Below are 15,397 nucleotides of genomic sequence, written 5' to 3'. Positions count from 1 at the left end.
TGTGCTGAAATACAGGAATGAAGTATTCATACTTTGTTACATTACAAGGCTGGTTTAAAGACAGCGCATTCATTTCTTAATCCGTTATGACATGTTTATAGTACTACAATGCCATAATGATAATGACAATAATACTCATGCTACTGATAATAATAATAGCTTTGAAACTGGACCTGCAGCCTGCAAGGTGAGGACACAGAGAGAGAGAGAAAGGACAGGAAGGAAAGACACAAACATCAAGGTATCTGGTGTCTGTTCTCTTGTTTTTCATCCAAAATGTTCCATAAATTCACCCTAAATTCCAAATGAATGGCAGTCAACGCTAGGTTGTAGCAGGGATAGCTGTGTGTGTGTGTGTGTGTGTGTGCGCGCGTGTTGGGGCGGGGGCGGAGGAGGAGAAGGGGGGGGTGCTAATCTCAGCGGCGCCACCTTAAAGAAACAGTCTCGCGGGCCTGTCAATCTAGACGTACCAGACAGACCCTGGTTCGCGGCCCTGCTGTGAGACTCGCCTCGCCATTGGCTGAGCGCGGCGGCTCCTGTGAGACCTGGCCGCCCATTGGCTGCGGCATGGCGAGACGCTGGCGCGCACGGCGTCTCGCCTCTATTGTTATTGTGGCGTGCGCGCGAGGAACAGGCAGGCAGGATGCACGAGGAGACAGCGGGGCCGTGATGATAAAACAACACGGAGGAACTCGCGCAGGCTCAACATCTGGGAGATAAACGGCATCCGCGAGTTATTAGATTCACCCGCGGCTGTCGCTGTGGAGCGTTTAGCCCCGTGAACACGGAGCCGCACACGGGCTATAAACACAGACAGACAGCTGTGGTCGCCGCAGACAGACACACACGGACAGCGCCGTCTCTGAGACTCCGGCGTCTTTCTGTCCAAGTTCTTCTCTCCGCTCCGGCTCATGTGTAAGTACAAGCAGACATTTATGTTCGTCCCGCTCTCGCCAGAATCACGACGCGACCAAACAACCGACAGCACAGCGAGGGAGGGAGGGAGGGAGACAGGCAGCAGGAGGAGGGGGGACGTCAGTCAGTCTGTGGCTAAATTGTTGCTCTTTTCCCGCAACAAATGTCCCACTCTCCCCGTGGTCACGTCCACGCTCCAGAGCGCTGCTCGAATTCGTCAAAAACTTAAAAAGCAGCCACGTGTGTTCGTGTGTTATAAATGTATATTTAATCAGCTGCCTCAGTCTGAGACATGCTGAGACAGCGGGGCTGCGTGACGCATGTTAACCGATATGGGATGTCAGAGAGGGGAGTGTGTTGTTGGCCTGGACACACACACAGGTAACAACACTCACTTCATTATTACACTGGTCATCACATTAGTGTGTATGTGTGTGTGTGATGCTCTCTGTGGTCAAGAGGATACGTGGACAGAAGGTGTGTGTGGAATATTTGACCAAAACAATTGATGTGGCTGTTAAATATTCAGCTAAAATTTGCTAAAAGACCAGTGTGTAACAGCCATATGTTGACACTACCTTGAATTAAGTTTATCTGAATCTATTACTGCTTTATTATTATTATTGTTATCATTATTATCATTACTGCTTTAACATGAAACAGTGGTGTTTGTCACTGGAGAATGTGCCTTTTACATGTACTTTAGGGAAGGGCCTTGCTTTATGTAGGCTGCCATCTTCCATGCGTACTGTCTATAGCAGCCCATTCAGGTTTAACCAGGCAGTGTATTCTGTGTGTTTTTGTACACCAAAGCTGAATCTTCCTACTGGTGTGAGATAATGACTGAACTTCCCTGATGCACTCAAGGAAAGGGAGGGGGTGGGTGGACGAGTCCTCTCTTTTTGGCACTTTTCCACTTCACAGTTCCAGCACAACTCAACCTTTTGCTTTCCATTAGTAGTATCTGGTACCGGGTGCTTTTTTTAAGCGGCTTTTTCACTACATGGTCCTGGCACGGCTCAACTCTACTCAGTTTGGTTGGTTTTCCATTACAATATAGTACCTCCTCAACGTGGGCATGGCTGTGTGAAACTGCCTTGATTTTTGGTGTGTTTCCACAGGCTCGACTCGCTTGGCACAGAGCCGTTATTTTGCATTTCCACTAGTGATAGTACCTGGCACCTGGTCCCTTTTTAGTACCTGCTCTGGCCGAGGTTCCAAGCAAGCTGATGCAATACTATGCGTGACGTTGCCAGACTGCCGACCACTGATTGGTCAGAGATCCGACACAAGAATCAAGCGGAACAATGCCAAACTGTAGATCAGTTAAAGGTGACATCGAATGCTTGTATCAAACATATATGTTATGGAGGTCTACTTACATATATTAACTTGTTTTCATTGTTAAATCCTCCTAGTCGCTGCAAACAAGCCGATCAAAATATCTCCTCACTGACGCTCTCGTCAGCCGCACTGTTTCAGACCAAAATCACACCCCCAGAATGTGGACTGTGTTGTGATTGGCCAGGTACCTGGAAGTGACGTAATTGGTAGGCCAGCTCTCAGATACTTTAGGGTTTCATAAACGAGGGAATGACGCAGATACACACAAAAACGCAGCGTTAATTGGAGCTTCCACTCTATGTCGCCTTTAAAAAGACTTAACAATCCTAAAAATGTGGGTTAATCTCCAACTATTACCAGGGAAATGTCTAAAATCTCAATATTTAACAGAGGATCACGAGTGGCATCACAAACCCTGCCACTGTATTTAAGCCCAGTGACTGTGTCAGACGGAGTCTGTGCTCCGGTCATGAAGGAAGTACTGAACAAAAATGTTCTAATGATTCAGTTGCACTTGTCACTTTCCAAGTTACTAGTCACTCGTTTGTGTGTGTGTCGTGTGTAAAACAAAGTCACGGCAGTTTCATGCAGCCGTGCAGTGATGACTTCGCCAATGTTGAGTAGGTACTATTGTGTAACAGAATCATTAGAATTAGTGAATTAAAAACATTAGTTCAGTTCTTCCTCCATTAACAGAGCACAGACTCTGAACTGAAATACAGAGGGAGGGTTTGTGACGCCACTTTCCGCAGTACTGTTTCTAAATACGCCAGAGTCCTCTGTTAAATTTTGAGATTTTAGACATTTACTTTGCTAAATGTTAGAGATTAACACATGTTTTCAGGATTTTTATGTCTTTTTATCTGATCTACAGTTCGGCATTGTTCGGTTTGATTCTTGTGTTGGACGTCGCGCTCATGATTCTTCCAGTGACGACAGTCACCTGGTACTTTTTTTAGTACCTGCTCAGCTCGCTTGGATCCTCCTGGTACTAAAAAAAGTACCAGGTACTATCACTAATGGCAAAACTGTGCCACGCCGAGGCGAGTCAAGTCATGCTGGGACCATGTAGTGGAAAAGTGGCATAAGTCTATGGTCTCTACATTGTAATGGCAGTTTGCATGCAAATACTGCAAATTTTAATATAGCAACCTTTCTCTCAAACCTTGAATCTTTACCTGTGCAGTTATTTATATACAAATGTATGTTTATATACAGTATACCGCCCTATAATTGTTTAGAGATTATTATTTATTCACAGACATTTATCAATCAACTAAACATTTTAACCTATCATTGAGGAATCAAACAAAAATAACCAGCGATTATTCACACCTGACACCTGGTGAAATACCACACATTTTCTGTTTTAACAATCGCACAAAAAACCTGTTGTTTCTCTTGTAGTGAGCTCGTCTGTCCTTCTAAAAGTGGACCTGGATTTTGTGTATCAGACGTTGATCTTCATTCTGTTACTCTGCTTTGTAATATGTTAGAAAGGCAGAGTGTGGAGGAAACATGGGGCTGCACTCAGCAGAAGGATGTTCTCAGTGTATAGCAGTGACAATCATTCAGTAACGGTTAACAACTTTAAAAATTATATTATTTAATTATTATTACAGTAGCACTATAGCAATCTGTTTTATTGTACAAACGAATGATAGATTCACTTTGAATATGTGAAATGTTGGTTGTTTAACTGGTTTCTTCAACTTTTGCTTTGGAATAAATAACACACATTTAATTATCTGTCATTTATCATGAAACCTATCTATAACAATAACCCTTTTTAACATTAACTTGTTGCCCCTTCCTTCCTCAGAGCACCTTGTAGTTTTCTAATGGGTTTCTTATAGTTATATAATGGTTATATACATATAAGCTCCGGTTCCTTTATTTGTAAAGCCTGGGTATCTGCTGCACAGATTTCAGATTCTACTGTGTTGTATATACTAGTTTATTCAGTACTGCTGTAATTGAACAGTGTGTTTATTGAATAAACCTGATGTGATGACTCAGAAACAACCGTTAACTACAGGAGGCTTGATTTATTCATTCACCTCATAACGATTAAACTAAAGTTTAATATCTCATTTTTCCTACTCTGCCAGCTTCTGTAATGTAAGATCAATGTGTGGACCTCAAAGCAAGTGCAGCAATAATCATTTTTTGTTGTGTAATGCAATTAGTTTAAAACTTCTTCCCCCACTCCTTTTAAACATGGTGTTTTGGTTAATCTAAATATATATATTTCTTTGTTGTGTCTTTCATTCTGTTTATTCTTCTTATTATTATGCCTTTATTTGTCTGTTTATGTTTTTCGGTTCCTGTTCACATGTTCAAATAAACCTTCAACTCAATCAAGGTACAGTAGTTGGTACACAGCCAGTAGTTTTAAAACATGATGGTCTGCAACCTTTAGTATGAAAAACAATTTGTTTTCCCTCTCTGCAGAAATGAAATAAATCTGGAGCTGCAAAACCTATTTGACCCATAAAATTAAGATAATGACACGGATAAAGTTTCTTATACCGATATATTATATTTCAAATAATGAGATTTTGTTGCATTCATGAAATGTAAGCGCTACAAAAAGAAAACAGTTGACATTTCATTGCTGTTTATACCCAACAAAACATATCACTGCAAAAACGCCTCTAAAAAACAAGAAAATATATCCACTAATTACTTGTTTCAAGCAAAATTATCTGCCAGTGCAGCAAAAAAATGGCACTTGTTAAGTGTTCTTGAAACAAGAAAAAAAAAACATTGAAACAAGTCAGCCTTAATAAGCAAATAAGCAAATAAGTCAAAAAAAGGAGACCTAGTTTTTCCATTGTTTGTGGCAAATGAATGAAATTAACAGTCACCCACTTTGAAATAAATAAAACAATATTTGGATTTTATGAAGTTCATTCTTGAGAAAACCTGCCCGTCATAAGTCTGTGGATAAAAAAGGACTCCAAATGTGTATTCGTGTAAACATTACTTTATTGAAGTGTCGTGAATAGCTTTTTTGTTGCTGATGTGGGGAGGTTTTCAATGTCACATTTGACGTACACATTGCATGTGACACACAGAATATTCAATCTCGATCCCTCTTATAGGAGGCTCTAGAGCCACAGGTTGCAGACCCCTGTACTATACTATCCTGTGTGTATTGCAGTGCAGTAATAATAAAAACCAAACTGCATCTCTAAGTGTGGTTCATGCACGGCGTGTCACTGTACTGACTGTAGAGTGATTATTTAATCTTAGTAATAATATGTCAATGATAATAAGTCAATGATTGTTCATCATTAAAACACAATTAAAGGCTTATATCATGTTCAGCGTTAACATTCAACACTGACATTTGTTCAGACAATTTTCTTAATAATAATGTGTGTCTACATTATTTACCACTGAAGAACTCTTGTAGCTACAGCTTTTCTCCAGCAGGGGGTGGCATACAGCAAAAATGGAAGCTCAGTGCAAGTTTATGGTCCCAGACGTGTGTTATGTCTTTTAGAGATTAAGACCAGGGATGCACTGATACCAGGTTTTTCCGACTGAGTACAAGTACGATTTGAGCCTCTCTTTGAACAAAATAGATACTGTTGCCAAATACTGGTATCAGCATCAGTGTATCCCTAATTATGACTCTTAATTATAATTAGGCAGGTGGGGGTGAGGTAAATTAAAAAATGTCTACCTGCTTATCAACAGGGACTGATTCAGAGCTGGGACATCACAATGCCAATGAAGTTTCTGGTCACTCATTGGCTGACCAACGTAATAGTAGGTAAGAAAGTCTGCAAATAGAGCCTTTGGTGTGTGTGGCGTGGTCACTCCTCCAGTATGAGTGTTTTTTAAGCCCTCTGTTCTTGTGGCATCGCAGCATCATGTCAGTGAATCCCCCGAGCAGCAATGATGCCTGCCTCAGCATCGTCCACAGCCTCATGTGCCACCGGCAGGGCGGAGAGAACGAGGGCTTCGCCAAGCGGGCCATCGAAAGCCTGGTGAAGAAGCTGAAGGAGAAGAAGGACGAGCTGGACTCACTCATCACTGCCATCACCACCAACGGTGTCCACCCCAGCAAGTGTGTCACCATTCAGAGGACACTAGATGGACGGTTGCAGGTCAGTATTCGTGTATTATTTTGTACGTGTAATTCCATATTTTAGGTTTGCGTATATGAGCCATTAAGTAGAGGTTTATATAGTAATTGCAACACTGCGAGCTGTTTTACTCTCGCACACTGTACTTACTGGGTAACTATCACTGTCCATGAGCCAAAACCATAGAGTCAGTGTTCAAAGACATGCTGAGGCTTCTGCTCTGCCCTTCTGCTTTGATGTGTCTGCTGTGGAAATGGAAATGAATGTGTTGGTAAACCTTTGTCCCAGACTCAGGCTCAGTCGCGACTGCCAGAATCACAGAATTGTCTTCCAAGATGTAAACCTCCACAAAGGTCTGAGTGTTCTGTGCTCTCTCTTCTCTCCTCAGGTGGCAGGGAGAAAAGGTTTCCCTCACGTCATTTATGCACGGCTGTGGCGCTGGCCTGACCTCCACAAGAATGAACTCAAGCACGTCAAGTTCTGCCAGTACGCCTTCGACCTGAAGTACGACAACGTGTGCGTCAACCCCTACCATTATGAAAGGGTGGTGTCCCCAGGCATCGGTAAGTCATTCTTTAAAAACAACTCAGTACAGTTTAACATGTGGCTGTCACTTTTTCAAAAACATCTACTTTGAACAAATATTATGTGACACACTTTTAAGACAGGAGTTTCAATCTCACTGGCCACATGCGGCTCTACACTCATTTTAATATATTTTTATTGTAGAAGTTTGTCTAGTGTTTTAATTGCAATTAAAAAGTAATTTTTTTTACTCCAAAACACTGTTTATGTTCTTTACAGATTCATTTTAGGTTAGTACTTCATCCTAAATATTTTTAATCGCAACGTCACGAAGGCTTATCAAGATATAATTTAAATCTCGGACTTGACCGGCCCCCTCCTGACCAGACAGAACAGTTCATTTTGAGTTTGTGGCCCCTGCTTTAAGATATTCATGCTTTTCCCCCACCTGGCCACAAACACAAAGTTGATAACATTCATTATAATTACTGTAACTATTGGGTCATACAAGGTTAAACTCTTGGTAATTACTTTAGGCGATCTGCTGCACTTCTAGGCTGTATATTTTGAAGTATGGAATTAGATTTGTGTAATTTTCAAACACTTTTCACAAAGCGAGCAGCACTTTATGAATTGAGCAAAAGAAAATGAACCACAAAATCAAAATACACAAATTGCAAATAAAATATCCATTTAATCATTCAAAAATATTGTATTTTATTTGTCTGAAAATGGAAAATGATGATCGGAATTTTGTTTGCTCTGAATCTTTTGCGTTTGTGCTACCTGATTTGTTCTTTGCGCCCTGTAGTTTTTTATTTGCGATTTTGACAGTGGGTGGGCCTTAATAAGCTGCATGCCGATTGGCTACTGAGTTTTGGAGCGACAAATCAATATCCAAACCTCAGTTGACTGGAAAAACTTAGGGAACGAGTTCCAGACGTTGCAAACAAAAAGTGTATTTTCAAACAAATAAAAAAATTGACAAAAATCTTATTCCATGGAACAGCCACTGCCCCCCACCCCCCGCCCCCCTAACGTTTGGTCAGAAATCACAAAATAACAGCTCTAGTTAAACATCACCTGATTCTTCACTATCTGTGTCACTGCATTCACTCCTCCTTCTCTTGTCTCTTGTCTTCTCTCTGACAGTTGGTCTCAGCCTCCAGAACACAGGTGAGTTATTTTCCACTACTTGACGGTTCTGATTAGTGATTAGAAGACTGTGGGGTTGGATGTGTGGGAGGAACAGGTCGCAGCACCAGCAGCAGCAGCAGCAGCAGGAGGAGGACGGGTTTCTCATGGACCTCAGTACATAGAGGCAGTCTGGATTAAAATAACCGTAGATCACTGAAAACCTGTGGTATGTTGTTGTTAGTGGATCACCAGTATTGCATAATCAGAATGGTCTGACTACACCATTATCATTCTCTTAAAACCATACCATCATACAGAGCCAGCCCCGCCCCCCCCGTTGTTTTGGTGGAACGTTGGCATGTGGGGACGTTTATGAGGAATTCCAGTGCAAAGAAACAAAAGCCGCAGTAAAACACAATAAAAGACAGTTAACGACTGTGTAATTGCGTGATCAAAATCCTCATCAAAATGTGGAATTTTAATTTTCAGTATGTTTTCGGTTTTTGTGAAAATTAAAAAACACAGGAAGTGAAGGGGGGGGGGGCGATGCTGGGGATAATGGCAGGCTTATACCCACAGTCCCTACATCTGCTGAGTCAGGGTGGTTTTTCTGCTGTTATTCAAAGACATTCACTTCTAACAATTATGAAGTTTTGAACATATTTGACTCCTCCTCTTCCCGCAGCAGCACCAGGCGGCCTCATCAAAGAGGAATACATCCATGACTGCATACAGATGGACCTTCCGCCGGGCATGCCGCTGTCAGACCATCAGACGGCTCCTCCTGACCACTACGGCCAGCCGCTGCCTCCCCCACAGATGTCCTCTGAGCCGCTTGGACCTCCACCTGTCAGCAGATACACTAACCTGCCCGTCTCACCCAAAGGTCAGCTCATCGTTTCCCATGAATGAATGGATTGTTGACTTGTCCGTAGCAGACGTGTTTAAAATAGTTGACCACGGGGTTGCTAATGTGAGCAAGACTGAAGGAGAAATCAACCCTGGCACTGTCAGAAGATGGAGGAGGAGCATCTGTCATGCAGGGCTGCACAATGAATCGAATCTTAATCACGATTAACATGATTGTTGGCGATATTGACAGCGTAATTAGACATGTGTTCTACATGTGCTGTGAGCAATGAAGGCTTTAGAAAATTAGAAAAGACAATGGACAAGAAAAATTTGTGATTTCCTCCTTCCTTATTTCTCCAGACTGGCATTATCTGTCATTTTAGGTATTTTGTTTATGTATATTTTGCTTCCGGCAAATAGACTCAGACTTATTTAAGTTTCATTTTGATGCAAAGATTTGCACATTAGCTGGAACTTAGCACACCGTGGCAGCAAAGGCAATGAGTGCTCTGTTAATTTAACATTTGTTTAAAAGTGTTGACACTATTTTATTTCACAACAATGAACCGATTCATTTATTACCAAAATGGTTGAAGTTTAATTTAGTAATAATCGATTCATCGAATAAACAGTCGATTAAACTTGTCACAATATATACACTGTTTTCCATATGACTTCTTTTATCAATGGTTAAAACTTACTTAACTTTACAGCAATGATGTCCCTCGCACAGACACTCACACTGACATCAGGGTCGTCACTACACTCAGACTCCATGAAAACATTATTTTGTTATTTTTTTGTCTGTCTCCAGTGTCCTGCTCTGGCCCCATGCTGCCACTGCAGGGAGGTCACGGCGACGGACGTCTCCAAACGGCGTCTCCACAGGCTCAAGTCATGACGCCAGCACCCCGACCTCCGACTCCAACCCAGCCCCCGCCCCAGCAGCAGGCCGCACAGCAGCCGCCGCAGCCGCCGCACTCACAGCAGCCCTCTCTACCCACGTCTCACTCTCATGGACAGAATGGATACAACAGCAATAAACACTCTCAGAGTCAGCCTGTCTTCCACAGTGAGTTCACACACGCACGTAGACCTCAGTATAAATCTGGCAAATTATCTGTTTTTTTGGTGTTCTGCCATCTACTGGCACAACTATTACTACGGTGGCAGCAGGTTGCACTGAGTCACTGCCTGCTGCTGCATGTATGTATCTATCTATCTACATATCTCATTCTTTACTTCCCTGTAATCCAGCCGTATGGACAGGCAACAACACGGCCTCCTACACTCCCATAGGACCCCAGCAGAATGGACGTGTTCTCCAACAACCTCCTCTCCATCACCCCAACCACCACTGTAAGAGACACGTGTGACACAAATCAGACCCACTCACGCTGTTTCTTCTCATCATTAAGATTTTAAACTCGTCTTCTTTGCTTTTCAGGGTCACAGCATCACGCCTCAACCTCTTTCCCTCCTTCTGTGTCCAATCATCCAGGTAAGAGACCCTTCATGTTCACTGATACTGGTGCTACTCCCGCCTGCAGTCCTTCACAAACTCTTCATTTATTTATTTAATTTCAAATCCTCACAGGACCAGAGTTCTGGTGCTCCATCTCCTACTTTGAAATGGACGTTCAGGTGGGCGAGATGTTCAAGGTGCCCTCCAGCTGTCCTGTGGTGACCGTGGACGGTTACGTCGACCCGTCGGGGGGCGATCGCTTCTGCCTCGGCCAGCTGAGCAACGTCCACCGCACGGACGCCAGCGAGAGAGCCAGGTGAGTGACGCGGTTCACATGTGTCTGTGTGTCATTAAAACGAGATATAGATATAGAGACGTATAATAAGATAAATATGACATTAGAAATGTACCTAATAGTTGTCGTTTACAGTAAAAACAGAAACAGGTTCTTGTATTGTTAAGATATACATAAATAAACGAGAGCTGAAACAATTAATCGATGAATCGATTATTAATTGATTACTAAATTAATCGACAACTATTTTGATAAACGATTAATGGGTTTGAAGCCTTTTTTCATGATTAAAACAAGATTTCTGATTGTTTAAGCTTCTTAAATGTGAGTATTTTCTTAATTTCTTTGCTCTGGATAACAAAGAAATCATTGAACGGTAATCATTTTGGTTTGTGGACAAAACAAGACATTTGAGAACATCATCATTTCCAGGTTTGACGAACACAGATCAACATTTTTTCAACAAGGTTTTTCTGATATTTTACAGACCACGCAATTAATCGAGAAAATAATCGACAGATTAATGTTGGTTAAAGTTGGTGCTGACTCTGCACTTGCTACTTTAATCAAGTCAGGAAGGGAAAGAACATAACTGTAAATAAAGGGGGCATTTTGTCTGTGTGGTCCAGGTTACACATAGGCAAAGGCGTGCAGCTGGAGTGCCGTGGCGAGGGCGACGTGTGGATGCGCTGCATGAGCGACCACGCTGTGTTTGTACAGAGCTACTACCTCGACAGAGAGGCGGGCCGAGCGCCAGGCGATGCTGTGCACAAGATCTACCCCGGCGCTTATATCAAGGTGTGAACTCGCTCGTATTCATTCGTTATAACTGCAAACAGGAGGGCAGAATATGTATACGTACGCTGTGTAAATATCACTGTGAAGGATACTACAGGCTGCTTGTGTGTTGCTCAGGTGTTTGACCTGCGACAGTGCCACAGACAGATGCAGCAGCAGGCAGCGACGGCTCAGGCCGCAGCTGCTGCACAGGCAGCTGCTGTGGCAGGAAATATTCCCGGTCCAGGAAGCGTCGGCGGCATCGCGCCTGCAGTCAGTAAGTGTGGCTCAGACTTTACTGAATGACATCCTCGTTCTCACTGGAAACGGAAAAAAATCCTGCTTCAACACACATCGTCTCGTGTGATTCCAGGTCTGTCTGCGGCGGCAGGGATCGGCGTGGACGACCTCAGGCGACTGTGTATCCTGCGACTCAGCTTCGTGAAGGGCTGGGGGCCCGACTACCCTCGGCAGAGCATCAAACACACCCCCTGCTGGGTGGAGGTCCACCTGCACCGCGCTCTGCAGCTTCTAGATGAGGTGTTGCACACTATGCCACTGGCAGACCCCGGGCCTGCCAACTGAAGACCAAACCTTGTACAAATTCCAATCAGGATTCTCTGAATGTGCGCACACAGACACACGATAAGATGGTTTCGCTTCAGGCCAAATATGTAATTTAATTGACACACACACACACACAAGAAAAAATCAATCAGAAACACACAGAAAACAGAAATGTTGCTCGTTACAATCAATGCACACACAAACACACACACACACAAACACACACTAAAACCAAAAGGTCTGTAGCTGTAACACAGACATAAATGTGCTAATGTCTTTGGGATTTTTTCTAATGCTTTACTCTACAATCTAAATTCAAATGCAAGTTCTGTGAAGGGTTTTGAGTTTGTCTCTGTACTGAAGACAAGATGTGAATGCACTGTAACTGAAATCCAGTTCTCCTGTATGCATTCTGGATTTCTCCTCACTTTAGTGAGTGTTCCCTGCACGTGCACTCGTGGGATCAGACACGTTTGCCGTTTGTCTAGGATTTGATAAAAAAGTCACACCCACAGATCAGCGCATACAGTCGCTCCTGGGAAAAAAAACCAAGAAATCCAGAATGAATCCAAGCAGCGTTACACTTCTCTTCATGTCACAAGACGTGAGGAAGAGCCAGCGTTAAAGGGACAGTTCAGTTGTAGTGTGGTGTGTACGCACCCATGCCAGTCAGAGGCCAGCAAATGCTCTCAGAAAAAACACAGGAAAACAAATTTCAGCCTCTAAACAAAACTATATAATAAAATGTACCCTTGTTTAAGTCTTGATAATGTCTTAAAAATGTGTTTTCTGCTGTCAGACAGACTTTTCTGACATACCAAACCCTATTGAAAAAATCAGTGATTTTACATTATGGCACACAGGAGCTGTGGATCACACTGTTGTCACCATAACTAAGTTCAAATGTGTTATCTCGTGAATTATTTTGTTCAAAACGACATAACCGACATATAATTGTTGGCTTAATTGAGGCAAACAAGATGACTGTAAACCAGCAACTCCTGGAGTCCACACAAGTTAAAATGCACTTTTTTTTCGATGGCCTTTGGTGGAGAAGGAGAAACCTCCGTTTCCAGTTAGAAAAGTCTGTCTCGTGGAAAGAAAAGGAATATTATAATATGCAAACCTAAGCTGCCGCGTCAGCTCTGACTGTGTCAGTAAAAAAACTGAACTGTCCCTTTAAGGTCTCGCCTGCGCTCTTCGTTGTGTGTCCATCTCAACTCGAAAACTGTTAGCTCTCTTATTACGTTCCGCTGAGACTCTGTTATTTTTGTACCAAAAGTCTAAAAAGCCAAAAACAGTTAGCTTTAAAGTAGTGTTGTTGTTCTCTGTACACAGTGCTACCCTGTATATAACCAAATGGTTGGTGGGAAAATCACCAGAGCCAGAATACCTCATTACTTACAGTGCAAGCTATTCACAGTTTAGTTTCTCTGCTCATCGCTGACATGCCGTGAGCTCAGGTGCGACGTCAGTCTTTTCGAAGGTCACAGCGGGAATGGAACCAGTGACGAGAGGCGTCTGGGAACATGAAGTGTCTGCAGACCAAACATCCGACTCTCCAGCCTTGTGCTCGTGACACCGGTGCCTTTGTGTTCTCTGGTCTCGTCTCTTCTAGACAAAGTAATCAGCAGTTTAGGGGTTGTGCGTGTTTGGCCGTGAGAAGAGAGTAGGACTCCTCCTCCTCCTCCTCCTTCATCATCTCTGTTGGGTATAGATCACACAGCTCACAGGTCTCACATGGTTTATTTAACCTGGATTTATGGAGACACTGTGACTCTGTGATCATAAAACAGTGGGTTATGAGCTGAATTCACTAAGTGTCTGTTATTAGATGTCCCTCTAACTGGTGCTAAATGTCTTTCCCTCTAAAAAATCAAAAAATCAAATTAGAGAGGCAAATTAGTAACCAAAATCAACAAACATTGATTTAAAAAAAAAAGATTAAATAATACAAAAAAAAAGTAATAGTTCATGTGGTGATTATTTAAAGCTGCTGCCAGTGATATTGTCAATTTATGTCTGACTTCCTGTCTTTTTTACATTAGCTCATGAACGACAAACGGCCTGAACTTGTGCACAGAAACTCTTCTTCTTCTTCTCGGGGAGTTCTAGCTGTTGGTTTGATGGAAGTTTCTTCAAGATTTTACTCTCTTGACACCCGAGCCTCGTTTTTCAGCCCATTATCGCCGATTTTGCCGAGGAGTTTGCAAGTCATGGGCTACTAATTAATCATTGTGTGATTGTCAGTTGGCATATTCAGATTTGCAGTGCGGGTGACGGTGGCTGAATCCTGTGGGTGTTTTTTTTTTTGCTTCCCATCACTTTTGAGAGAGTCTGTGAAGGTTCTCCCGCTTTTCCCAGAGCGACTCGACTCGCATGGGCATGGCACTGTTTTTTTTTTGCTTTTCCATTAGTGATAGTACCTGGTACTTCTTTTTTGTATCTGCTCTGGCGAGGCTCCAGGCGAGCTGAGGTGTGAACTAGGGCTGCATGATTCTGGGAAAAAAATATGAATCACAATTTTTTTCACAGATGGGAATGTTTATTGCGCTCACGAACGAAAGATTAGAAACATTCAATTAGGCGTTCAAGTAAAGTGCCTGAACATGGCCCTGCATAATGAGCTTATTGTTGTCAATAAAGCCCGCCATTGTGAGCGGGGAGCCGAATGCGAACCTTTTTTCGGCACAAACTCGGGTCGGGTGCTTGTATGATTCTCGTCACGACCACCAGGGTTTTCATCCACCTTCACACTTTCTCCAATGTTCTGTGCCGCACTCACTCAGCGCCACTCTCAACTGCAGACGGGCGTCCGCCTCCGCTGACTCATGTGACGTAGCGCGCTTCATGTGTTGAGAGAGAAGGCAGCGAAATGGAAACTCCGAGATGAAAATAGGATTGTTTATTTGCGATGCAGCTCATGAAATAAAATGCAGAAGAATCGTCGTCATTTATAAATGAGATCACGTGTATTTGTGAATCTGTTAATCGACAATCGCGATTTTTTTTTTAACATTTTATCATGCAGCCCTAGAGTGAACACAGCATCAGACTGTTGGCGTCACAGACCTCAGCGGTCGTACACACAGACGTGGAAAGTATGACCTGAGACCACCGTCACTGAGCAAACAAGCAGCTGTTTAAACACAGATTTTAGAGTATTTCACTGACGGCACCTTTAATGCTCACTTTCCAGGGCAACACAACCTGCTGCAGGCCGAGCGAACGGAGAGCAGGTGACAGGTCAGGAATGTGCCCTTGTGAGTGCACCACGCAGACAGATGTGTCCTGTGGCAGCCGCACCAGACTAGACTAAATAAAAATGTACCGCTCAATCCGCACTGTGCCCGACACAGGGAACATGTTCTGCTGATGTGGATCTAGAGGTGGGAGGAGGAGGAGTAGGAGGAGTGGGGA

The 15,397-nt window shown here is 43.1% G+C and overlaps 1 protein-coding gene across 2 annotated transcripts; it reads left to right on the top strand.

Moving 5' to 3' along the window:
- The first annotated feature begins 599 nt into the window (after positions 1-599).
- Positions 600-12,802, top strand: smad10a (SMAD family member 10a). 2 transcript variants are annotated; one of them, XM_044052650.1, is made up of 13 exons: positions 600-915; positions 5,968-6,043; positions 6,140-6,380; positions 6,748-6,922; positions 8,037-8,060; positions 8,710-8,907; positions 9,688-9,945; positions 10,131-10,232; positions 10,321-10,374; positions 10,471-10,654; positions 11,263-11,431; positions 11,549-11,687; positions 11,784-12,802. In XM_044052650.1, exons 1-13 carry the CDS (start codon positions 912-914, stop codon positions 11,993-11,995), a joined length of 1,836 nt encoding a protein of 611 aa, XP_043908585.1. In that variant the 5' UTR covers positions 600-911; the 3' UTR covers positions 11,996-12,802. The 2 variants fall into 2 exon arrangements, with proteins under 2 accessions (XP_043908585.1, XP_043908584.1); XM_044052649.1 differs by having other exon boundaries at positions 8,707-8,907.
- Positions 12,803-15,397: the final 2,595 nt, after the last annotated feature.

Source organism: Solea senegalensis, linkage group LG20, assembly GCF_019176455.1.
Source record: "Solea senegalensis isolate Sse05_10M linkage group LG20, IFAPA_SoseM_1, whole genome shotgun sequence".
Lineage (NCBI taxonomy): Eukaryota > Metazoa > Chordata > Actinopteri > Pleuronectiformes > Soleidae > Solea > Solea senegalensis.
This window is presented reverse-complemented; position numbering and strand designations above follow the sequence as displayed.